Raw genomic sequence first — 26,278 nt, 5'->3', positions numbered from 1 at the left:
CCATGGAGCCTGTTTTGCCTTTTGTCACTGTCACCATATGTGTACTAGATGCCGCGGACAGAGGCGATTCAGCAGCGCTGCACAGCAGCATTCATTTGCTTTTGCATGACAGCAGAGATGGTTAGCAGCCGTTCTGTACCGTCTACCATGCCATTGTAAATTGGCAATGAGATGACGGTTACCAGTCCTATTGCACTATACCTTCTGCTGCTGTCATAGGTGCCCCTGGCTGAGATCGGCCGGGGGCGCAAAAGACAAAACTGAGAATGACTCCCCGAGTCAATCCCTCCTTTTTGGTATCTAAAAATAGAATCAGTCCTGCCTAGAATGTGGGGCAAGTGTACTAGAGATCCAGTGTATCAGAGAACCAGAGAGCACAGCCGCTCCATGTCAGATCATGCAGGAATGATGAGCTGCATGCCATTCACAGGGGATACTCCTGCAACAACCCCACCTGTTGCTTCCCTCCTCCCCCAGCCTTCCTGGGCTACCATTGCAGTGTCCCCCCATTTGTGTGCTGAAGTAATAAAGAATGCAGGAATGAGAAACAGTGACTTGTTAGTGAAATGAAATGAGGGGAAGGCAGCCTCCAGCTGCTATGATAGTCCAGACAGGACATTAAGCAGTGTGGGGGAGAGGAGACCAGCATCCTGCTGCTATGATAGTCCAGGCAGTACAGAATCTTTTCTTTACACATGAAGGGCGGGGGCTGATGGAGCTCAGCCCCCTGTTGCTATGATGATGGTTACCAGACCGTCTACTTATGGGCTGATGATGAGGACAGATACCAGTCCTTCTGCACTACACCATCTGCCACAAGGCTGATGATGATGACAGATATCAGCCATATTGCACCATCAGCCACCAAGGAGGGGGGGCGAGGATGCTACAGTACAGTGCCGCAGCATCGCGTCTACCAGCAGCATTCAGTACACATAGGGTGACATTTAAAAGAGTCAAGAGACGATTTTTTTCCCTTTTCCTTCTGGGGGTGGGGGTACATTGACGAGCTATGCCCTGAACCACCGCGGACAATGTGTTTGACCCTACAGGTATTGGGAGCTCAGCCAAGAATGCAAATGCTTTTCGGAGACTGCAGGAACTGTGGGATAGCTTGCATCCTCAGTCCCCCCTCCCTCCCTCCATGAGCGTCCATTTGATTCTTTGGCTTTCCGTTACGTTTGTCACGCAGCAGCGTGCTGAGTCTCTGCTATGGCGTCTGTCTGGAGATTTTTTTAGAAATACTTTGGACCAGGCCTAACATTACACTAATTCCCCTAATTAGATGCAGAGTCGCCGAGTGAGATCACCCTGAGGAGGGTCACTGAAGGAGATAGAGAGCGCATGCTGCGTGAAAGCCAGCACAAACCAGGGGCCTACGCTGCCATGCTCCTCGAGGCAATGTTCCCAGCGGAAAAGTGTGCTACCACGGAGCACCCAATAAGGCAGCTCTCCCCAGGAACCTCTTGCGGAGGCTTTTCGATTACCTCCAGGAGAGCTTCGTGGAGATCTCCCAGGAGGATTTCTGTTCTGTCCCCATATATATAGACCTCCTTTTCACATAGTTCAGATTCCTGTTACATTGATAATAAAAGTTTACATGTTTAAAGCACTTACCGACTGATCCTTCCCCTGATTCAGGGTCCGGGGTAACTGCTGGGGAGGGTTGGTAGGGGATCTCCGTGAGGGTGATGAAGAGATCCTGGCTGTCGGGGAAACCAGCGTTGTAAGCGCTGTTGACTGCCGCCTCCTCCTCATCTCCTTTCTCATCTTCCCCGTCCGCGAACATTGCCGAGGAACTGGCCGTCGACACTATCCCATCGTCGGAGTCCACGGTCACTGGTGGGGCATTTGTGGCAGACCCACCAAGAATGGCATGCAGTGCCTCGTAGAAGCGGCATGTCTGGGGCTGGGCTCCGGAGCGTCCGTTTGCCGCTTTGATTTTTTGGTAGCCTTGTCTCAGGTCCTTGATTTTCACGCGGCACTGCATTGCATCCCGGCTGTATCCTCTGTCTCTCATGGCTTTGGAGACCTTCTCGTAGGTCTTTGTATTCCGTTTTTTGGAGCGCAGCTCCGAAAGCACAGACTCATCGCCCCACACAGCGATCAGATCCAAGACTTCCCGGTCAGTCCATGCTGGGGCCCTCTTTCTATTCTGAGATTGCCTGGACTCCTCTGCTGGAGAGCTCTGCATCGTTGCTGGTGCTGCTGAGCTCGCCACGATGTCCAAACAGGAAATGAGATTCAAACTGGCCAGACAGGAAAAGGAATTCAAATTTTCCCGGGGCTTTTCCTGTTGGCTGGTCAGAACATCCAAGCTCGGACTGCTGTCCAGAGCGTCAGAGTGGTGCACTGTGGGATAGCTCCCGGAGCTACTAAGGTCGATTTCTGTCCACACATAGGCTAATTTGACATAGCCATGTCGAATTTAGCGCTACTCCCCTCGTCGGGGAGGAGTACAGAATTCGAACTAAAGAGCCCTCTAGGTCGAACTAATTGGCTTCCTGGTGTGGACGGGTGCAGGGTTAAGTCAAATTAATGCTGCTAAATTCGACAAACTCCTAGTGTAGACCAGGCCTTAGGCACCTAAGCTACCTGATTCCAAGACAGGAGTTCCCAGTTGTGGATCACTATCAGAGCTGGGTGCCTCCCTGCAGCCCACACTTGGGCATGTTTCTCCATGAGAGGGCACACCGCTCTTATCAGCATCTCCCATTGGCTAGCTGAGGTGGCTCCATGTCTAGTTGTTGGCCTTTGTGGATCACTGGCTTAGGCTTCTCTCTCTCCCTATAGCGTAGGTGTCCGGTGTTCAACCAGAACGCCCAGTCAAAAAGAGACCCTGGTGGCTCAGGTGAGCACCGCCGAGGGGAGCGGTTAAAAGTCCAGTTGGAGGTGCAGTGGGGCTAAGAGAGGCTCCCTGCCTGCCATAGCGCTGCGTGGCTGCCAGGAGTGACCGCCAGGTCCCTGCAGCCCCATGGCGCATGGGTGGCCAGGGAGACTCTGCGTGCTGCCCCTGTCCCTGGTGCTGGCTCTGTAGCTCCCAATGGCTGGGAGCTGTGACCAATGGGAGCCGCAGTAAGCGCCATCGGGACCCCACACCCTGAGCCCCCTCCCGCACCTCTGTCCCAGCGTGAAGTCCCCTCCTGCACCCAAACACCCTCCCCCTGCACCCCCAACCCCCTGTCCCAGCCCAGAACCCCCTCCTCCATCCCAAACCCCTCATCCCCAGCCCCATCCCAGAGCCCGCACCACCTCCTCCACTCTGAACCCTTGGCCCCATCCTGGAGCCCCCTCCTGGACCCAAACTCCTTCCTGAAGCCCACACCCCACACTTGCCCAGCACCCTGCCCCAGCACTGAGGCCCTTCCTGCACCCCAAACCCCTCATCCCTGCCCCCCCGAATTCTTCTCCCCCCATACTCTAACTCCCTGCCCCAGCCTGAACCCCTCACCCGCACCCTGATCCCCTCATTTCTGGCCCCACCCACAGCCCACCCCCCCAGACCAGAGCCCATACCCCGCCCTTCACTCTGACTCCCTATCCTAGCCCAGAGCCTCCCTGCACCCCAAACCCCTCATCCCTGGCCCCAGCCCAAAGCCTGCACCCTCTGTCGGAATACTCTTCCCCCTCCCGCACCCCAACCCAGCGCAGTGAAGGTGAGTGAGAGTGGGAGAGAGCAAGTGACGGAAGGAGGAGGGATGGAGTGAGCAGAGGCCTCAGAGAAGGGGCAGGGCACGGGCAGAGGTGTTCAGTTTTGTGCGATTAGAAAGTTGGCAACCTTATGCCTCGCTCAGGCTTTGTGGATCACAGTGATGTTCCTGTGATTTTCTGGGCACCTAACTTATAGGCAGTATGCATTGCTCATTGTCACAAGGCCAAGGCCAAGTCCCTTTGTGACTTGTACAACTGGTCCCTCTGTGATGAGGCAATAATACTTGGGGCAAAGCTCTCTTTCTCACTGGCAACATTTCCATTCCACAAAAGCCAAAGCAGGGGACTATTCATGTAATCAGAAAACGGTCAAGGCATCTGCCCATTATAAACAAAATAAAACATTTTCTCTCTCACGTTTTTAAAACAAAAACTGCATTTTTTAAGTATAAGGAGTTACCTTAAGATAAAGAAAAGATAATAAACTTTAATGGCATAGTAATACAATTTTAGTTAAAAGTAGGAAACCCTAGATTGCATGTTTCTAGCAAAAAGGTATTTTACAAGCTATTGGAGTCTAGTGGTGCAGTAAAATATCCATGTATTACAGAGGCTTAGAGATGGCATTACTCTGATATTAAAGAAGGCTCCTGGTACTGAGTTTTGTATATATTGCACTATAAGTCCTTGCTGATCATTTTGATTGTCTTTTTATTAAGTAATATAGTACGAGAGTGGAGATTCGTTTACCCTAATGGAAGTTGAACAACAAACTCAGAATAATTTTTTTCCTCAGTTTGTATCAAACACTTTTAACGTTCTTCCTGAATTGTGTGTTACTCTCATCAGATGGGGGGGAAAAACATCTGATTTGGGATTGAAGATTTAATTGCAATCTAAGTCTGAATTCAAATACAAATATTTCATTTAGCTCCTGGGTCTCATTTCCAAGATGTGATAAACTAAAACTAATTCCAGCTTTGGAATGTAATACTGTTTGGGCCTCAACTAGACTCTAAAAGTATTTTTTTTACTTGGACTTTGTGCTTGAACTGAATTTTAGACATAGTTCTGAAAACACAATGTGTCTTCCTGGGAAATGATTGTAAACAGTACATCCTGGCTTGTCAGTTGCTGAAGACGTTGCACAATGTTGTCGTAAACTGTGGAAAGTGTCACTATTAATGTTCTGAGTGGTCAGGAATACAGGCAGTCCTTGACTTTTCAATGTTTGAATTATGATGAACAGCACTTACACCGCTTCTACATTGACACCCTGATTCAACTTACAACTACCGGTTTCAAGTTTATGATGCTCAGTACTGCAATGATTGTAGTTCCGAGTTACGACGTTCCGATTTACGATGCAATTGTAAGGAACCAATTGTGTCGTAAGTCCATGGACTGCCTGTACCCTTCATTGATGATGACAGTGGCTTATATGTGCCTCAGGTCAGTGTTTGATCAGATTTAGTATCTTAATGTTCATTTAAGTGTGAAGTTAGAAAACTGAAATAGTAGCTTGATCCTGTAAGATACTGAGCACTCTGGCCTCAATCCAGCAGAGCACTTAAGCATGTACTTAACTTTAAGCACCTTTAATAGTCTGAATAGTCCCACTGAAGTCAATAGCCAAGCATGTGCCTAAGTGCTTTGCTGGATTGAGGCCCAAGTGCTCAGCAGCTTGTAGGATCAAGTTACCATATGGTTGGTGTGCATGTATTGTTCTGAACTGCACTGAAACGGCACATGTCTGTATGAATTAAAAGGCACATCAGAGCAGCAGTTTGGAAACTTGGTAAATTCTAGGCTATGCACCTGCGCTGTTCCAAATCTCTTTCCTACTCTCATTCCCCTTGAGCCTTGCCTACCCAAGGAAATGTAGCTATTGCTGACAATAGGTGTCGGTAGCAGGCATGGGTAAAACCGGCACTGAAAATGGATTAATTGCAAGTCTAGACAGGACTAAACCACGGACAGCACATTTCAGGAACCATAGTTTCCTCATGTAGATAGGTCTGTACATACCCTCAGGTAAGGAATATAAACTGGTGGGGGATTGATATGATTTTGTGGTGGGGAGACTGGGCCAGTCTCAGAGAGTTATTTGCTTTAGTTTCCATTTATGTTGTTGTTCTCTGGTCCCTTTCCATCTTCCCCACCCGACCCCCCACAAAGACAGTTAAGTTTATCATTAACTTAAATGTAATTACTTAAGACACTTCCTTTGTTCTGTTGAACACAAGTCCTACATGTACCTGCCACAATCAGCAAGTTATTCTTGGCAGTGCTATTACTAAGGCTCTGCTGACGCCACCCGTGATTTATATGGTTGTATCATTATCACTGATTGGGAAACCAGCACAGCTCACCCCATACTCTTCCCCTCCACCCCCATGGGAACTTGCGAGTATATTAGAGGAGTTGTGATCAGGGAGTCAATGAAGCTCAGTGCTTTTGCAAAGCTAATCTCTGAAGAAGCCTGTAGTAAATAGGATGCTACCACCATTGTCAAGCTACAAATTCACTCAACTATCAATCACATCTCTTTGCTTTGGGGTCTGTTTGAATTCTCAGTGGGGAGCGTGCATTGCCTGTTCCGAATAGCTGCCAATCTGAATTGAATTGCCCCGTGGCTGTACCACCAGGCAAGGGCAATGTCCCCAGACAAGGCACCGCAGCCTCCCCTCAGCTCATGGAGGAGTATTTTGTGGGTGGAAATGAGAAGATCCAGGAAAGGCACTACTGAGTCTGGTGCTCCCCCTTCAGTTTTTCCTCCTCCTTCATGATGGCCTAGCAACTTAGGGGTGTTACACTTACGGTAATGTTTCAGGAACAGAAGCCTCTGAAAAATAGGATGAAAGGTTATGAACTGAAAGTGGGGAAAATTGGAAGTTTCTGTGGAATCTTGCCAAGAAAACGTTTTGACTGCAGTACAACAAATCTGTCATTGTATCACTAATGGATGTTTGCCACTGTCCAGCTCTCATATTTTATTTACTGTGATAGAAATGGTAACCAAGAATAGTGATGATGAATGGTATAAAAGGCTACGGTGTGTGACAGACCCAGACCAGTGGGGTACAGGAGTCTGGTCCTATTAGTATCCAGGAAGTGGGCGGGCGAAGCCCGCCCACTGCTAAAGGACCTTCCCCCAGCCTAAGGGGAGGATCCACAGGGCCGGGATACTAACTAATTACGGGGGACAACCAATGAAAAAAACAGGATCGGGAGTGAGGTCATAGGGCTAAACGAAGGGAACCTGATGGGGACACCGAGCAGAGAACCCCGGACAACGCCCACTGCTCCTCGAAGGCATCAAGGGAGCCAGTGGACACCGCCCAGAGGAACTCCGCCCGGATGCGTGAACGGACGGAGGAGCGGAAATAGGCCCCACAGTCGCAGGAAATCCCATCGGCCAACCTCCTCTCCCTGGTTTTATAGATGGCCAGTTTGGCCAGGACTAAGAGGAGGTTGACAAGGAGATCCCGCGACTTCGTGGGGCCACGGATAGGGAGTGCATAGATAAACAGGTGAGGGGAAAAGTGCAACCAAAAACGCAATAGGAGATCCAAGAGGAGCCGGAACAGGGGCTGCAACCTGGCGCACTCTAAATAAACATGCGCCAGGGTCTCCTTCACGCCGCAAAAGGGGCAGGTGTTGGGGACAGGGGTAAACCGCGCCAAGTACACGCCCGTGCTCACGGCCCCGTGAAGGAGCCGCCAACTGACATCCCCGGCGGGCCTCGGGACTAGGGCAGAATACAGGCTGGCCCACCGGGGTTCCTCACCCTCGAGAGGTGGCAGGAGGTCCCGCCATTTCGTATCGGGGCGGGACGCGAGGGTGAGGTAGTGAAGCGTGTGGAGCACGAGCGTGTACAGATGTTTTCTTGGCGCGGTCTGGAACAAAACCGGCTGCAGATCGGGCAGCCGGCTTGCAGTGAAAGGGCGAGGGGGGTGATTGGGGCCACGGGGCAAGGGCCCGATAAAAAGATCCACAGGGCCCGGGGTGGAAGGTGGGCGGGGCGTGCCCTCTCGCAGGACCCGGTCGAGGTAAACCCGAGCAGCGGGCAGTAAAGCGGCCTTCACCTCCTGAAGTACGCGCCGGGGGGTACGAGGGCTGGAGAGCCCCATGCGCTGAGCGAGCGTCAGGGGATCCAGCCAGTCTCCCCGGTCGTAGTCCAGGAGGTCTCCGACCCTGGTGACTCCTGCCAAGACCAGCCTCTGGCGCACCGCGGGGGACTCCGCCACCTGCACACGGAGCTGGGGGTTGTGTAGCAGGGGCTCCGCGAGGAGATCGACCCCCACGGTGGCCGCCACGGACCTGGTCGTTGAAAAGAGCTTCCAGGTCCGGAGGAGGTCTTGGTAGAAGACCGGCAGCCCAGAGAGGTCTCGCGGAAGACCTCTCGGATGGAGAGAAAAGAGCTGCCGGTCGTATCGGAGCCCTCGGAAGCGGCGGAGGAAGGTGTGTGCCAATACGCTCCACGCCGGACTACCCACACCGTACAGGAGCCTCTGCAGGGCCTGGAGGCGGAAGACGTGGACCTGAGTGCGCAGGCACTTCAGGCCCTGCCCTCCCTCCTCCAGGGGCAGGTGGAGGACCCCTGCAGAGACCCAGTGCGTTCCTGGCCAGAAGAACTCCAGAACCGCCGTCCGGAGGTTGGCCAGGAAATCCGGGGCCGGGACCAGGGTGTTGAGCCGGTACCAGAGCATGGACAGGACTAATTGATTCAGCACCAGCGCCCTCCCTCGAAGAGAGAGGCACCGGAGTAGTCCTGTCCATTTCCGGAGCCGCGCCCTCACCCCGCCCTCTAAACCATGCCAGTTCTCCGGCGGAGACGGATGCGTGGCAGAAAGGTAAACGCCGAGATAGAGCAGCGGACCCGAGCTCCACCGGATGGCCTGAAGCGCGGGTGGGAGGGAGCTCGCCTGCCACCCGTCCCCTACCACCAGGCCAGAGCTCTTGACCCAGTTGACCCGGGCGGAGGAGGCCGCCGAATAAATGGCCTGGCAAGCCTCCACCCGCGCCAAGTCGCCCGGGTCCTGGACCACGAGGAGCACATCGTCGGTGTACGCCGACAGGACCAGCCGCAGCTCCGGCTCCCGGAGCACCAACCCCGTCAACCTCCGACGGAGGAGACAGAGGAAGGGCTCGATCGCCAGAGCGTACAGCTGACCCGAGAGGGGGCACCCCTGCCGTACTCCTCGCCCGAAGCTGACCGGCTCGGTCAGGGTCCAGTTGAGCCTGACCAGACACTCCGCGGAAGCGTACAGCACCTGGAGAAATCCCACAAACTGGGGTCCGAAGCCTAACGCTTGCAGAGTGCCCAGGAGATACCCGTGATCCACCCTGTCGAACGCCTTCTCCTGATCCAGGGACAGGAGGGCGAACGACAGACCATCCCTACACCCTAATTCCAGAAGGTCCCGGACCAGATACAAGTTATCAAAGATCGTGCGGCCCGGGACGGTGTAGGTCTGGTCCGGGTGGACCACGTCCGCCAGCACGGACCCTAGCCGAATCGAAATGGCCTTCGCAACAATTTTATAGTCCGTGCTGAGGAGCGAGATGGGACGCCAATTCCGTAAATCGCGGAGGTCCCCCCTCTTCGGCAATAAGGCGAGCACGGCTCGCCTGCACGAAGGAGGGAGGACCCCGCTCCGCAAAGACTCGGCCCAGACGGTGACTAGGTCTGGGCCGAGGACGTCCCAGAACACGCGGTAGAACTCCACGGTCAGCCCGTCCATGCCCGGAGATTTATTGGTGGGCATGCGACGGAGGGCTTCCGAGAACTCGGCCAGAGTGAGAGGCAGCTCTAGCCGGTCCCGGTCGCCCGTGCTGACCGTCGGGAGTCCGTCCCAGAGCACTCTGCAAGCGTGAGGATCGGTCGGATCCGGGGAGAAAAGAGCCGCGTAGAAGGCCCTGGCCCTCCCGCAGATCTCCGCCGGATCCGTGAGGGGGGTGCCGTCCTCCGCCAGGAGGCAGGTGACGTGCTTTTTGGCCCCCCTCCTTTTCTCCAGGGCGTAGAAGAAGCGGGAGCCGCAATCCATCTCCCGAAGGAGGCGGATGCGGGATCGAACAAAGGCACCCCGGGCTCGATGATCCTCGAGGGCCCGGAGCTCCTCCCGCTTCTCCCGGCACGCTCCGCAGAGGGATGGATCCTCGGGGCTGGCGGCCAGACGCCTCTCCAGCTTCAAAACCTCCCGTTCCAACTGCTCTATCGCCGCATCCCTCCGTCGGCTGGCGCCCCGGGTGTAGTCGCGGCAGAAGAGCCGGGCGCGCACCTTCCCCAGGTCCCACCATCGCCGCGCCGAGGGAAAGGCGCGTCTCTGCCCTCGCCAGGCCAGCCAGAACTCCCGGAAGGACGCCACGAAGCCCACGTCCTCCAGCAAACTATTATTAAAATGCCAGTAGGCCGGCCCCGGCCTCTCCGCGCAGAGAGAGGCCGTCACGGTGGCAAGGTGGTGATCAGAAAAGGGGGCCGGCCGAACGCTGGAGGAGTGGGCTCGTGAAAGGTGGAAACGTGACAGATAAATGCGGTCCAGCCGGGAGTGGCGCGACCGATGGGCCTCCACCCGGACGAAGGTGAAAGTCGAGACGTCGTCCGGGTGGTGGTCGCGCCAGACGTCCACCAGGGAGTGGCGTTCGACGATCTCCCGGAGGACGTCCGCTGCGGCCGGGCACTGCTCGGTCCCCGAGCGGTCCCGTTCCTCGAGGGTGGTGTTAAAGTCCCCGCCCAGGACCAGGCACTCACGAGGATCCAGGGAGCCGAGGAAGGCGGACGCCTGCCGATAAAAACGCAACCTCTCCGGGCCCGATGTCGGGGCATAGACGTTGACGAGATTAATCACAAGCCCCTCCATGCGGACCCGGAGGTGCAGCAGGCGGCCCGGCACAGCCTCGGCGACCCCCAGCACCTCGGGCCGTAGGTCGGGGGAGAACAGGGTCGCCACTCCTGCCGAGCGAACCGAGAGGTGGCTAAAGTAGACCCTGTCCCCCCACTCCAGCCGCCAGCTAGCTTCAGCGGCCGGATCCGTATGGGTCTCCTGCAGGAAAACCACAGAGTACCCTCCGTCCCGAAGGAAGGAGAGCACCTGGCTCCTGCGGAGACCCATCCTACAGCCCCGGGCGTTCAAAGTGGCAAAGATGATCGTCGCCATGAGGAGTGCTGGGGGGGATCCTCGCTGGCAGACACGCCCACAGCCTCCGTCGGGCCGCGCAGCAATCCGTGACCAAACCCGTGGGTGAGTAGAGAGTCACGGAAGAAGCAGACCCGCCGGTAGGCCGCGGCGGCCTGCTTCCCGGTCCCCTTACCCTCCCCCATGAGGGCCTTTGCGGCACGGAGGATTAGATGGAAATCCCCCCACCGCTGGAGCGCAAGATGGACTTTGTTACGGGAGCCACGGACGTCCTCAAGGAACTCCCGCAGCTCCTCCCTCAGCGCATGGGGGGGCGGGGTAATGGATCGAGAACCGTCCCCCAGCGGGGCCCCCGTCACAGCCCCGTGGCCCACCGAGGCGGGCAGGCAGGGGGCAGACCCTCGACGTGGCGTCCGATGGGCCGACGCCACACGGCCCGCCCCGCTCCCCAGTTCAACAGGGGGCGGCGGAAGGAGAGCAGCAGCCCCTGATGGGTCAGAGCAGGGAAAAACAACTAAGGCCGCACCCCGGGGAGTATCCCCAGGGGCAGCAGTGGCATCACGGGAGGTGGAGGGGACAAGAGTAGGGCCAGGGGTCGGCTGGCCCACACCCAAGAGGGACACCCCTTGGGAATCGGGTCCAGGTAGCGGGGCACCGACCGTCGCCTCAATGGGCTCGGCGGCCGTCAGCGAGGTGCCACCTGCAGCCGGGCTGATGGAAGACCCCAGGGGACCCTCGGAGGCGGGAGCAGAAGCATCAGGCAGGAGTAGGGAACCCGGGGACAGGGGGACCGTAGTGAGGTTGCTCAGATCGAGGCCCGTTTGCAAAGGGTCGTCCTCCCCCTGTGTAACTGGGGTCAGACCCAGGGCCTCGATCTCCTCATAGATGGAGGGGAGATCGCCGTCCGCCACCCCGGGGCCCTCCCCGCCAGCACCCGAAGCGACGCCCACCTCAGCGCTCGCAGGGGGTGTGGATGGCAAGCGGGCAAGAGGGGCTCCCTTGGGGGCGTTCTCGGGAAGGGACCCCGGAGGAGGGACAGCGTCACCATCCGGTGCTGCCACGTCGTGCCCAGCCAGCACCACAAAACGGGCGTCGTCAGGGGGCAAAGCGGAAGGCTCGTCATCAGAGACCCCCTTCCTGCTCTTCCGAGGGGCCTCCGAATCCGAAAGATGTAATGGGACCGGAGCCTTCCGCTTGCCCCGCTTCCCCTGCACTAAGGACCAGCCCTCCATGGCATCATCCAGGGGCTGGCTAACAGGGGTCAGGTCTGGGGCAAGGGCAGCGGCTTAGGGACTCGGGGAGGCAACGGAGGGGCGACAGGAACGAGGGAGGAGTCTCCCTGGGGCGGGCCCTCTCCCACGCCCGGCGTTATCTCCGCCGCACCCTCCTCCACAGCGGTGGACTGAGAAGGAGGAGGGGCAGCTTCAGGTGCTGGGCAGCTAGGGGCACTGGCGGTGACGGGGCCGGCGCCATAACGGGGCTCGGGGGTCCCGGACGCTCCTCCATGCCGGGCCAAGGGGCAGTCCCTCCGGACGTGCCCCATCGCCCGGCAGAGGTAGCACCGGGCCTCCCCCGTTGAATAATGCACCCGGTAGCGGGCTCCCTGGTAAGGGACCACAAAGGACCCCTCGAGCGCCTCTCCGTCACGTGCCGCCGGCGGCAGTTGAAGCTGCACTTGCCGGCGGAACGAGAGGACGTGACGGAGGGCGGGGTCCTTGCAGCCCAACGGGAGAGGGCTGATGACAGAAATAGGGTGCCCCAGGGCAGAAAGGGCGGGCAGCAGGGCGGCATTGGGCAGGAAGGGAGGGACGGAGGTCAGGACCAAGCGGACCCCCAGGTCTTCCAAGGGCTCCAGGGGCACAAACACGCCCCCCACTGCCAGACCCGTCTCTACCGCTTCCTGGGCAGCGGCCTCCGATGCCAGGAAGAAGACCACCTTCCCGTACATTTTGGAGGCCGCCACAATGGCCGTGGGCCCCACTACCCTCGCCAACGCCCTCACATAGGTTTCGACGTGGGGCGAGGCGGGCACCAGGAGGCAACGGACGCCGTGCTTCCTAGTCAAGGTGGGAAAGGGGCCCTGGCCGCTAGAGATGGTAGTGGAAGCGGCAGGCGGAGGAGTAGCGGCAGGCGGGGGGGCCGCCGCCACCTGGGCATATGCCCTGGGGGCCGGGGGAGGGACACCTGCGGAGCTGGTAGAGGGAACAGCGGGGAGGGATGCCGCGGCCGGTAGCGGGACCACGGCAGCGGGGGCAGTCCCCGCCATGGAGGGCCTGGTCTTTATAGCTGGGCCCTTACCCTTCTTCCCACCCCGACCTTTCCGACCGGCTGGGGGGGCTCCCTCCGAATCGGAAGGGGCGAAGGACGTGGCAGCAGCGGACGTCTCCCCGATACACGCCGGTGCCGGTGCCCCAGCGAGGGCAGTGGCAGGTAAACCGGCAGCGGCGGTCGAGGTAGAGGCTTGGGGATTGGACACGGGGGTTTCGGGAGGAGGGGCGGTGGGAGCATCGCGAGGGGTCTCCCCCGCCGCGTCCCCCGCCATAACGAGAGCGGGAAGGGGGACAAACAGTGAGGGGAGGGGAGGGAAAGGAGGCGACCACCCCTCCCCGCTAGGCTGCAGGCAGGGGAGGAGGGTGCCAGAAAGGGAAGGCTAAAGGGGCGTGGGGAGCAAGCAAGGACCCAGGGGCGGGAGGGTGGCAGGCCACCGACCCAGAGGGGAATTCCGGCTCCTCTAGTTGCACTAGGGGATCAGGGGGGCTAACAACATGGGGGGGGGTGCAGTGAACAAGGGCAAACTCAAATGGGGGAAGGGCACAAGCGCATGGGAGGGGGCATGGGCACACGAGGGGAGGGGCCAATCAGGGCTGGGGGATCACAGGGCCGGGGGGGGAAATCAAACTAGGAACAGGGCAGTGGGACCACGGGGCTAGGTGCAGGGCTGGGGCAGGACAGTCAGGGCCACAGAGGAAATGGGTGGGGCAGACAAATGTGGCAAAGGAAAGGGGGCCAGGCCAAGGGGGTGGGGGTGGGGGGTGCGCCCACGGGCACTTGTGCAAAAAGTCAATGCAGCTGGCTGCTGCTGCAGGCCCAAATGGTGGAGGTGGGCGTGGCAAGCCAGGTGAGCAGCTCAGTCCCAGAGGCAGGAGAATGAGGCAGATGGAAAAACGCCAGCGGGGGTGGTGGAGGGGGCAACGACGGTGGTGGGGGCGAAGGGGGACACAGATGGACCGGGGGCAGGTCCACGCCACACCCCCAGTGTCCCAACAGACACAGTCCAAGCCCCCACCACAAGAGCACAGTCCGAAAAATACTCAGTCCTTAGGTGCCCCCTCCACGGTGGCCTTCAGAGTCTCTACGAGGTCCTCCAGCAGCAGTAGGCAGCACTCTCCTTCTCCTCCTCGGGGCTCCAGCAGCTCCCCAGCAGCAAACACAGCAGCTCTAGCAGCTCCAGGTGGTGGTCTGGTGGCCAGGCAGGAGGGACCCCGCTCAGAAGATGGTGGTGGTGGAGCCCTCAGCAACAAGGGCTGGAGCTGGGGTCCCTCACTCCTCTCCTCTGGGGAGCAGGCCAGCAGCCCAGCAGCCCCCCCCCCCAGGGGCTGTAGGTGGAGTAACAGCAGCAATTGAGGTGGTGGGGGGGAAATCTACTAGCCAGCCAACAAGCAGGTAGCAGAGAAAGGGGGTGGGTGGTGGTGTCTAGCCCAGCCAGGGGAGCAGCCGGAGCAGAAGCAGCAGCAACAGCAGCAGCGAGGTCACAGCAGGAACAGCAGCAGCAGCAGCCCTCTCCCTCCTAGCCTCTACAGCAGAGGAGTAGACGGGGGATCTTCTGGCCACTGGAAAAAGAGGTTTCTGTTCCCTGAGTGACCAGAGCAGGGGCTGCACTAGAGTAATCAGGAACCTGCTAGAACCAATTAAGGCAGACAGGCTGATTAGAACATCTGCAGCCAATCAAGGCAGGCTAATCAGGGCACCTGGGTTTAAAAAGGAGCTCACTTCAGTTTGTGGTGTGCATGTGAGGAGCTGGGAGCAAGAGGTGCAAGGAGCTGAGGATAAAGAAGGGGTTTGGAGGAGGCCATGGGGAAGTAGCTCAGGGAGTTGTAGCTGTCATGCAGCTGTTACAGGAGGCACTATAGACAGCTGCAATCCACAGGGCCCTGGGCTGGAACCCGGAGTAGAGGGGCCCGGGTTCCCCCCAAACCTCCCAACTCCTGATCAAACACAGGAGGAGTTCCACCAGAGGGGAAGATCACTGAGGTGAGCAAATCTGCCAATAAGTGCAGGACCCACCAAGGGAGAGGAGGAACTTTGTCACAAGTGTTAATGGAAAATATATTCCCTAGCTCATGCACATGAGAGAGAGAGTGAGAAATCAGTATACTTCAGGTTTAAGCAAGCCAGGTAGGATATGTCCAGAGAACTGGAAGAGAAATGAAAGGAGAAAGGGAAGAGGCTGAGGAAAATGAAGACAGTACTGAGGTTTGGCGGAATTTCTGGGGGGAGCAACCAAAGGAACAGATAGGGGTGGGGAGGGGGAAGCTTTACTGCTGCATTTCATTTAAAGTTTTTTTCTGAATAAATGATTCAGTTCAAAGAATACTTGTTTTCAATGTAAACAACAATCCCTCAATTCAATACACAACTTCATTACCTAACAAAACTCAAGAACACTTGAGTTTGACAGCATTGTTCCCAACCTCGATCAAAGCTCTGTGAGGAAAGGACCATGCATTTTTTGTCTTAAAAATGGCCATGCATGTCTATGGTTCTAAGTTAATAACTAAAAACAAGGGGAGTTGCCTTGCTACAGCTATAGATCAGTTTAATCCTTTGGAAATTTACCTTTAGAGCCAAATTCTTAGGATTGTGATTGTAGTGAGTCAATGGCGCTACCATGATCTACCCCAACGTCAGAGGAAGAATGGTCCAGTAGTTCGGGGGTTACCCTGGATGACTCTGCTCCACCATGTGTGACTGTGGGCAAGTCACTTAGTCTTTATATGCCTCAGTTCCCCATCTGTAAAATGGGGATAATAGTCCTTCCCTACCTCACACAGGTGTTGCACATTAAAGATTGTGCACTGCTCAGATACTACAGTAATGGTGGTAACTAAAATAGATTTTGCTTTTGCTCATTGCTTGCTCTGTTGTTTTACCTCTGTGAACTTTACTGAATTATCAAGTCGATCAATGTAGTACTCTATTTTAAAATGCATAGTAATTTTAATACACTTACTGTAATGCTAAAACTAAGAACACTGAAACTGATTTGTCAAATTGGTCTTCTGTCACTCATCTGTGAATGTAAATAGTACCTATAATTTGCATTAAGTTTTAATGTGTCAGTCATTTAGGCTACCATGGGGAGCGACTAGATTTGTCTGAATACTCCTGTTGGGCAAATTGTCCTGCAGGAAGGATATTTCCAGATTTAAATTAAACAAGTAGATAATGCCTCTATTTGTTTAAAGCACAGTGATAAGGGATGCTTGATGACTATTGTCTGGCATGAAACACTTGATGGCACTTGTCTTTAAACATATGTTTTCTGTTAAGCAGCAATTTGTCTGTTGATGAGAACTGTATCCCTGATGGCACTTTCTTCCCATATTCAGTTGTGCATATTAGATGTATTCTCAACACTGATTGTGAAGGGCACTGAACTCTTGCCCTTGCAAAGGGTTGTACCACAAGGGCAAGATTTTATTGTCAAGGGTTTATTTGAGACTAAAAATAGCAGGATAATCAGCACTTATAACAACTCAACAGTATTACCACAGTTGGCCTGCAAATAGATAGATAGAATGCACAAGCTTTATAATCCTTAGGCAATGGGTACCTGTTTTTCTGGGATTTGTTGTACGTTTCTGTCTCTTGCACTGGTGTTTGGTGTCTGTGTCTATCCAAAACACTGCAGAAAATTGTTGATTAATATTAAGTGTTTATTGGAATCAGTTAAATAAGTAGGGCCTAGTCTACACTAGAAAGTTTTACTGGCATAGTTATGTTAGCGAGGAGTGTTTTAAAAAATAAAACAAAAACAAAAAAAATCCTTCATAACTATGCTAATAAAAGCCGTAGTGTAGATGCAGTTATATCAGCAAAAACTCCTTTTGCTGGTGTAGTTTATTTCATTCAGGGATCTTTTTTGCTGCTATAATCTGCATCTCCACTAGTAGAGCTATACTGATACTCCATTGAAAATTCTTGTAAGTATAGAAAAGGGCTAACTTTCTCACTTGATGGCCAGTACCCTAAGCACTAGGCTTGGGATGAGAGACCTCCAGGTCAAAACCCTGCTTGTCTGAATGGTCTAGGGTGAAAAATTCTGCTAAATCAGGTAGAGCAGGGACTTGAAGCTGGGTCTTCTATATCCCTGGCTGCTGGCTTGACCATCAGACTAAAGAATGTGTGTGTCAGTCTTTCTTTCTCTTTCCTCCTTCCAACCAATGCAGAACAAAAACAAATTCTGAAACCTCAAAATTTGCCCCCAAAAGGAAGGATCATCCTTTGGACAGCTCGAATAGTGAGACCAGCACTGGACTGTACACATTTTACAATAAAAGATTGACAAAATTCACTTATGACTAGTACAATAAAATTGTGGCTGTTCTCCAAGTGCTAAATCCACCATTGGACTCAGATGAGGATGGGAGTGCCTTTGAGGAAATTTATGTAGGAGGTAAACTGATAACCAAGTGTGCTCTGAGATACAAAAAAGCATGTGCAAAAGAGCCCTGAATTTACACAACAGAGGAATACCATTGTAAGGATGCTGTAATTGTAAGGGAAGGAGCTGGAATAAAATCAGAGGATGCTTTAGTGACCTTCCCATGCCTCTCTCCTTATTACCTGAGTTGTTTCACCTTTTCAAAAGCAGTTTGAGCTTTCAGATGCATGTTAGATGGGGTTTTCTCTCCTGTTGTATTTTAACTGTCTGTTATATAGTTAAATTAGCTACAAGTTTGTTTTTTTTAAAACAAGGCAACCCTGATCATGGAAAAGATCATCCTTGACTTAATGCCAGTTATACACTCCTCGAATCTACTTGAGTTCAATCCTGCAATCAATCTCATGCTTAACATTCCAGCTTTTAGTTTTAATACCTAAATGAATCCTCCTATACACAAAAGCTGTTCTGTACTGAGTGTAGCAAGCTATTTTACCAGGAGAGGCTTACAATATGTACTTTAAAAGGGGTAAGTATGACTGTGAACGCCTATTTTAATGGGAGTTATGAGGAATTTCTATAGAAACATTAATCCCTCTTTGATATGTGTCAGTACATTTAACACGATTGGGTGCAAGCCTCTGAGATGGATAATTCTTATGTCAGTACAGCCTGGCATGGTAAATTATTTTCAAACACTAGGCCAAATCCTGTGCTCAGATATATGCAAACATCTCCTATTGATGTACTGGGAATTGCAGTTGTGGGTGAAGGCAAAATCTGGCCCCTTGCCAAAAGAGCTATGCTAAAGCTTAGACTAATACACCAGATCAGGCTGGCTTTGGGTTTCTAGTATACCTATGAACATCTGTCCGAGTGGCTGAAAGTTCAGCGGATTTGGGCTGGTGCAATTCACACAGCCATAACCGCTACTGCCAGTCATCTTCTCTTCCCAAGCTCCAAGGATCCCTCTTCTTACCATTGCTATCTTCAGAGGGAGTTGTGGTCTTTTATACATGTGCTGTTTCTGCAAGCTATTGGCCCCCACTCTGGATTTTCTGGGTGTGCTGGGTGGCTATGCTCCCTGTAACAACATGGGGAATATGTCTTCTGTTTTTATGAATTCTGGTTCATATTATGAAGAAATTATTGTATCGGAGAATGCCAGTATATGGATCTGGAATCTACCATTTGCTGACAAGGGACGTAGCACATCCCTACCAGACAGAAGTGACTATGTGACCCACCCTCCCCAGATTTCTGCCAGGGTTTATATGCCCTGGCCTGAACTCTGCTGCCTACCACCAGCATCTTTAAATTGTAGACCCCCACTATAAACAGAGATGTGTCATCTCTGCTACCAGAACAGGGACAATGGAGAGTAGTTAACCTTAATGAACTATGCTCTAACTCAGTAGTTCTCAACCTATTTACCATTGTGGGCTGCATCCAATACTACCTTTATGGTCCTGAGGATGTCACATGGGCTGCAGCTGTGTGCTGGTTGGGCTGCAGGTTGAGAACCACCGCTCTGACTGAATATGGGCATGCTAAGGAGGTTGGTTGAGGCTGGGAGAAACTCATTCCTCTAACTTGTCAACAGGAGCAAGAAGTGGAGTGGAAAATTCCCAGAAGCAGAACAAAGGAACCAGGTGCTATTGATGGAACATATTCACTTGAGAGACTCACTGAGATAGGAACAGGAATCTGTGGGCTGGAGAGGTCCTGTTCAACTGCAGTTAGGGAAAGCTAAGTGAGCTCAAATGGAGTTATGGTTCTGAAGGGAAACCAATGAGCTGCAAGGAAAGGAACCTGGACACTCAGAGGGCTCTCTCCAAGCCCAAAGAACTTTCCCGAGTGGTGAGGAATCTGAGGCAGGAAAATGTATGTAGGTGTTTATAACTTTATATAGAGCTGTATATTTCTCATGCTTCCTAAGTGAAGAGGTGTGATGTTTTAGAATCCTGTGTAAAGTATGTGTGTGCTGTCTTTCAAACTATCTCACACACTTTTAGAGTTAAACTAGAAACCAGAAGGCTCACACATTTAGTAGCATGCTGAGGAATGTGCAAGAGCAGCTGGGGAGGCATGAGAAAAACAGTACTAGTTTCAAGGCCTGTGCAATTTGACCACAGAGTCCCCAGGGCCAAGAGGGTTATCATACATATGGTATGCACCTGGAGTGCGCACCTACTGGCCCAAAGCGAGGGGCAGTACCTAAACAGTGCCCAGCCTCAGCAAACTAAGGGCAGGTGGGATTCAGCATTTAGATCCCCTCACAGCAGCCTGGCGAGTATGCAGCTATTGGAGCTTGACCAGATCTGACACACACCCAAGGGTGAAAGTAAAATTGAAAACTTACCGGTATGGGGGCCGGCTCCACCCCTCCTGGAAGGGGTGGGGCTGGGGGTCAGCGTCCTCCAGCCAGCCATTCCAGGCTGCCTGACCCACACGCCGCGCAGGGCTCCAGTGGCAATTTAGAGGACCCGGGGCTCCGTCTGCTGCTGCCGTCCATACTGCCTTACTTTCAGCCCTGCACACACCCATCTTCTTTGTTTGCACCAGTGCTCTGGAATCTAACTCCCAGTGGTTCCCTGCTATCTGTGCACTGTGCTTCAGGCGGTGCCACTCCCTGCTGACTCGTTTTTTCTGTTGCTCGCTGCCTAGGGTGAGGGCATATCCTAACTCCCACCTTTGTTATGATGGAAGGGAGTGGCACCCTTAATTACAGACTGCCCAAAAAAGGATAATGGGAAGTAGCCATCTGGTTTCTTCAGAATAACTGGGAAAGGAGAGCACTCAAAAGCAGGCTGTGGTGAGGAATTAGAGGCATGTAGTTTATTGGGCCCTGAGGATTTGTGAGAAAGAGGGGTGTCCTTAGTGATTGGGCCATCCTGTTGATGGGTCAAATCACAAAGCAAGCCATCTAGGCGTAACCTACTTTCATTCCCTTCCAGCAGATGCTTGGGAGTGGGCTCAGTTTTGGGTAATGAACACGGCTCTTATCATTCGATAAGTAATGGTTTTTTTTTTTCATGGTTCTTGTATCTGCACGAATCTAGATATTATTTCTCTCCCACAGTCTTGCATGACGACATAAATTATTCCTGACACTCCCCAAGAGATGTAAAAAGCTAATTGCATCCAAGTTATTTTTTTTACTAGCATCTTAATTGCATCTCTTAATGCAACAACAAACCACATTCCTAACTTGTAAGGATGTTGCCAAGAGTGAATGAAAAATGCTTTAAGGCAAAACAAACAGTGCTGTGTGGTTCATTCTAAACAGTATCAGTTAAAATGAGGACATGAACACTGATAAAGATGTTAATAATTAGAAGCTGCATGTTAAGCTTTATACAGTGAAAGAAATGTGGTATGTCCTGCCATGAGAGAGACACCAACTCTCACATTAAGGGCAATGTCATCCTCTGGACTGAGCTCATGTGTAGAATGTCCATCCCAAGACCTGGATCCTAACAACCTCGATTCAGATCTTGATCCAGCTCTAAACTGCTCAGGTCAGTCTTCGGAGTTACTGTGACTTTGATTTTAATAACAAAGTCCAAAGTTCAGTTCAAGGACTTTTCTATCTCCTCTTTTTCCTTTCAATGTGCAAGAGTGGACTGTGTTTTGGTGGTATGGTGAGGACAGTGGCTCTACCAGAGCATTAGAAAGCAGGCAATTTGCACTCTGATCAAGTTTTTTTTTTGGCATGTAGGAGTAATGAGGAGAGCTGGTGGAAGCAGGCCCCATTAGGAAGTGAGGAACCTCTCTAAAAACTCTCCCCAGGTAGATGGACATAGCGATGTTTTGGAAAAAGCTGGGGACCATGTAGGGGGAGTTACTGTGTTGTGAAAGAAGACACTTATTTTTCATTAAAGCCCCTGGGATTTTTAGTTTAGTCTTGTTAAAGCTGGTTGAGACTTAAAATGAGAGAATGAAGACATCGAATTAGTTAAAATGGGTATGGTGTGGGGAAAAAGGGATTACCTTTTTAAAAATCAGTAGCCGTGAAAAATAGGCATAAAATATGAAATGCTTAAGGAGAGGCTGGATCAAACTCAGTGGGAGCCACGATCGGTTGGACCTGTGGACAGGGCAGGTAAACAAACCGGCCTGGCCCACCAGGGGCTTTCCCTACACAAGCGGCGTCCCACGTTTGGGAAACACTGCTTTGGAGGAAAGCTGTCTTGGTAACCTACAGTTCTGTTATTGGGTTATGTAGGTAGACTCTCCCAATTGATCGGACGGTTCTCTCATACTATATGCATAAAACTGATAGGTAAGAAGTTTTGGAGGTTCAGCTTGAATAAGAGCCATAATTTCAGATGTTTTGACCACTAAAGTACCTGACTCTCTCCAGTCTGCAAAATATGTTTAGAAATATCATGTAACCACATTTACTGGTTCGTCCTGTTTTTTTGGTTTTGCTCAGAATTGGGAAGTGAGGAGGGATGTGAAAATGAGAAGTAAGGGGAAAAATCTGATGTAAGCTTCTTTAATCATCAAAAAAGAAGTTTTTAGTTCAGTTAAATTCAGGTTCTGGATGAAGGTCTGCTTATACCTGGGCTTGTTTTATTTGAACTTCTGAATTGGTTTGTCTCTTTCTGATACACACTCCTGTGTCCTCCTGAATTGTCATCTTAGTAATTACCTTTCTTTCCACCTCCGCCTTAACTTTACAAACCCATAATATTTCAGTATGTTAAGGTAGAGGAAGAAATCTTGCCTCAACAATGACCATCAGTCTCACAGAGCAGATTAACTCATATAAACAATTGAGTGCTAGCCACTTATCTGGCTGGGTAGATCAACACTCTTGTTCACACATCCTTGAGGCATGAAGATGGATTAAAACGCCACATGGCCACTAAAGTTAGAATGTAAAGTAACTTACTTCCTAGGTTTTTATGTAACAAGCATCTTAGGAGACAATAAAAAAGAGATAGGAAGGAAATAAACACAAGGCAAAATGAATCCAAAGAGCGTCTTTGATTTGGGGACTAATGCCTGACATCTGTAACTTCCAGTTTCTAGAAAATATATGTTAAAATATAACGTCATTTTCATTGTAATCCAAATTTATATATAATATGTAATAAAACAGGTGAATAAATTTTAGACAGGAGAGACGTTTCCTTCTGTGAAAAATGTATTCCTCACTGACCTGTGGAGAGGCTATTCATGAACAGCTGCATCAGGAGATAAGCATTTGCTGTACAGTTGGAAGAAAACTATTGCATCAGCTCTAGCTCTCCAGGACTGCAGCATAAAAAAAAAAAAAACAGGCCTGAAGTGATTTTGAGTTACAGTGGGTGACAAGGGGGAAAAAAAAAAAATAGCCGCTGCCTACAGTGATTAGAATACTGGGATTAACATATATACTGTAGTAAAGTCATATAATGTGACATTCTAAGTGTGGGATATGTGTGTGTATTATGTGACTTCTGCTTAACTTGTCGTTACATACTTAAAATAAATGTTCAGTTCCAATGGATCCTACAACAGGCAAAAGATGAGGATCAAGTTAGCCATGAACTGGACCATGTTAAAGTAGAAGGTTAGCGCTTACATAAACTTGTTCATCTCTGAACCACAGATTTGCATGGGTTTGCAATGGTGAAATATAGTTAAAACTGAACTACACTCAATTTAGGTGTGCGGTTTGACTGACTGACGTTGCTCCAGACCTCAGTCTTTACCTCTGTTGGTATATACTCCGTGACTTACCACAAGACCGCTTATAGCCAAAGAGGAAGCAGGAGTTGTTGCACTCTCTGAGGGTATGCCTTCACAGCCTGCAGAAGTGTGCCTCCCAGTCTGGGTCAATAGACTCGGGCTAGCAGGGCTAACTCTAAAAATTGCTGTGTAGATAGCTCTTTGAAGTTGAGGCTTGATCGGAGCTCAGGCTCTGAAGCCCAAACACCACCCTAGATTTCAGATCCTGAGATCCAGCCCAAGCCACAACTCCAAAGCGCTGTCTACACAGCAGTTTTTAGCATGATCCCCGTTAGCCTGAGTCAGTTGACCTAGGCTGGGAGGCTCACTTCTGCTGGCTGTGTAGATGTCCAATATACAAAATGAGACCAGAGCTTTGTACAAATGTTGTTAAAAATAAATGAAAGCTTTTGGTTCACCTGTTTTTGTCTAGTTTGTTGGCTGTAGATAAAGTTCATATGTGTATTTAAATGTTCATACATTTATCAGTGCAGTAACTGTTTTATTTTACCTTCCTTTAGAAACAGAAACCAAAGTCCCATAGGCCCAGGGAAATATGGATATGGAAAAGTGCCATATATATTACCATTGCAAACTGACACTGGGCAACTGCCTCAAAAAACACGGAGGCAGCGACAGTCAACAAGGAACCAAGCGTATGAGCAGAATCAGGGTCTTGGGAACACACACAATCATCCATCTAACCCTTCAGTCCAACATGGGAATCTTTACCAAGAAGAACGTGGACCTCAGGTGTTGGGGCCCTCAATTTATCAGCAAGCTTCAACCCATTCACAGGCCTTTCCTGCATCTCAAAGTTTGTTTCATGGGACTGACTCAACCCACCATGGCTCTGCATCCCGCCAGCCCTTCCAAGGTCAACCTCACCCTCCAAGGGCTGGAGGTATTGTGTGCATTGGAGCCTACAAGCAGTACAAACTCTGCAACACAAATGTAAGTCCATTCTTTTCTCTCTCAATTTTAAAGACAGCTCCCTGAGCATGCTGGATTTCTATTCTTCCTGTGGCTTAAAATCAAAAGATATATATTGATCTTCTTAACTATGGAAAAAAAATCCCTTCATTCTGTTAGTCATGGAATAAAAGAACCAACTGTATGTTGATTTAAAAGAAGAGTGGCTATATAATCTACCATTTGCATAGCAGCATCCATCCGAGGGGTATCAAATGGTTGTTAAACCTCACACACCGGTGGTATAAGTATGATTCCTGTTAGATAGATGGGGAAACTGAGGCACTGACTTTGCTTCGCAGACAGGAGTAGGCAGAGAACAGGATGGGATTGGTAGTCAGGTTTCCCAGTTCCCAGTCCCATGCTCTAACCACAAGACCACATGGCCTTTTTGTGACAGACCTTCCTTTTTGCCATATATTGGGAATTCATATACCCCAAACGAAGGTTTCTGATTTTAAGTGTCTATTTTTAGGATAAATTGTGGCTTTTTTAGGAGTAAAAATCTATTGTATTAGAATTTTTTTTAATAATATTTTTCTTAAAGCTGTTTTAAAATATTTGGCTTTGGTGCTACGCTGTGTTCTGGGATGACCTCCCAGTTAGTTGTATGAGACCCCTCAGGGTCTGCTCTTCTGCTCCACAAACAAATTTCAACATTGTAAGAGCTGTAATTTTTGGCTGTTTTCCTTGAAAATTTCTTAAAATGTCTTTCTCCAGTGTTTGCCTTGGCTGGATTTTATCAGCATTTAACCTAAAACAAGAGGCCTCCTTTCCAATCTCTAGTGAATTAATATTGTTGACTTCAAGAGCCATGCTATTTAGATATTAATAATGTTTTTTTTCTAAAGTATTAGTGCTGTTGTACATTGATGTAACAGACAATTCGGCCTTAGGGTGCATATGTGAGTCCTAATCTGCCTTTATAGCCTTTGGGCCTTTTAAAACTGGGAGATGTAGTCATGGGGCACATGACTAGGGACAAGCATATGACCTTCAGGAAGCCAGATGGACACTTCCTGTTTCTTAGGTTGGGGCAGCATACAGGAGAGATCCAGTGTCAAGGATGCTTTGCTGTATGTTTCTCCATCAGTAGGCAGGAAAAAGTTACCAGAGGAGATACATGTGTTTCCTCTTCCTGCTGTCTCTGGCTGCCACAACTGGGAAGAGTCTGTTACCTAGTGTGTTGTATTATTTTGAACCTTTTTTGCCTTTTCTGTTAATTAATAAACTTGCATTGGGGAAAAGGACGTGGAATGGAATTTGGGCTTTAATTTAAACTGCTGTGGCTGGTGAATCTGCACACTGGTGCACAGGTAGGGTAGTAAATACATCTGTCAGTCATCTAATTGAGGGTAACGGCAGGTAAACACAGTTTACCACTTTTCTTTGGGGAATATGGAGTTTAGCTTAGACTAGTTTACCCATTTTTTTTGTTTAATTAAAAAAAATTTTTTACCACTATACTCTGATCCCACTGGTTCAGTACCTCTGCTATGTGCTTTTGTAACACAGCCCTTTCTAAACCCTGTGTTACACTGGTGTCCAAGACTCCAGTTTCTATGGTGAGAAGTTCTGCTTCTAAGTCCTTTCTAGTTGTGTTTTTCTTTGTAGTAGGTCCTTGCTTTTTCAGCCCTGAATCCTGCTTCCTCTTGTTCTTCCCTCTAGTTCAGCCTCAGCCATATCAGGGCAGGAAGGCACATAGTCATCATCCTCATGACTACGCATAAAGCATCAGAAAGGGCTTTTTCAAGAATGATCTCTTTACAGGCTTCTCTGTGGAAACTTCTGTTTAGTCAATACTATAACCAGCACCTTCCCAAGTCTCAGTCTGTCCCTTGTGTGAGAGTGTTATGTGGGATAGACGCACCATTGGTTTGTCGTTTGTCAAGTTATTGAATAGTTAAAAGGATTATTCTGTATTGTACACAGCCCTGCCAGACACACAAGACATGGTCCCAGCCCAGAGGAGCTTAAAATCTAAACCAGGCTGACAAATGTGAGAACAGTGGATAACAGTTCAGACCTAAGAAATGGGAGGGAGGGATAGCTCAGTGGTTTGAGCATTGGCCTGCTAAACCCATGGTTGTGAGTTCAATCCTTGAGGGGGGCATTTAGGGATCCATGCCAA

The 26,278-nt window shown here is 50.9% G+C and overlaps 1 protein-coding gene across 6 annotated transcripts in view; it reads left to right on the top strand.

Annotated features, from left to right (window-relative positions):
• Positions 1 to 26,278, top strand: part of THSD4 (thrombospondin type 1 domain containing 4) — a 645,198-nt gene that overhangs the window by 86,499 nt on the left and 532,421 nt on the right. For all 6 annotated transcript variants that reach the window (XM_044980124.1, XM_044980125.1, XM_044980123.1 and 3 more), the window contains one exon: positions 23,697 to 24,129. In XM_044980124.1, the coding sequence (XP_044836059.1) occupies positions 23,697 to 24,129 (433 nt within the window). The remainder of the gene's footprint in view (positions 1 to 23,696; positions 24,130 to 26,278) is intronic.

Source organism: Mauremys mutica, chromosome 11 (genome assembly GCF_020497125.1).
Source record: "Mauremys mutica isolate MM-2020 ecotype Southern chromosome 11, ASM2049712v1, whole genome shotgun sequence".
NCBI classification, from domain to species: Eukaryota; Metazoa; Chordata; order Testudines; family Geoemydidae; genus Mauremys; species Mauremys mutica.
The sequence above is the reverse complement of the archived record's forward strand: the minus strand, read 5'-3'. Positions and strand labels throughout refer to the sequence as shown.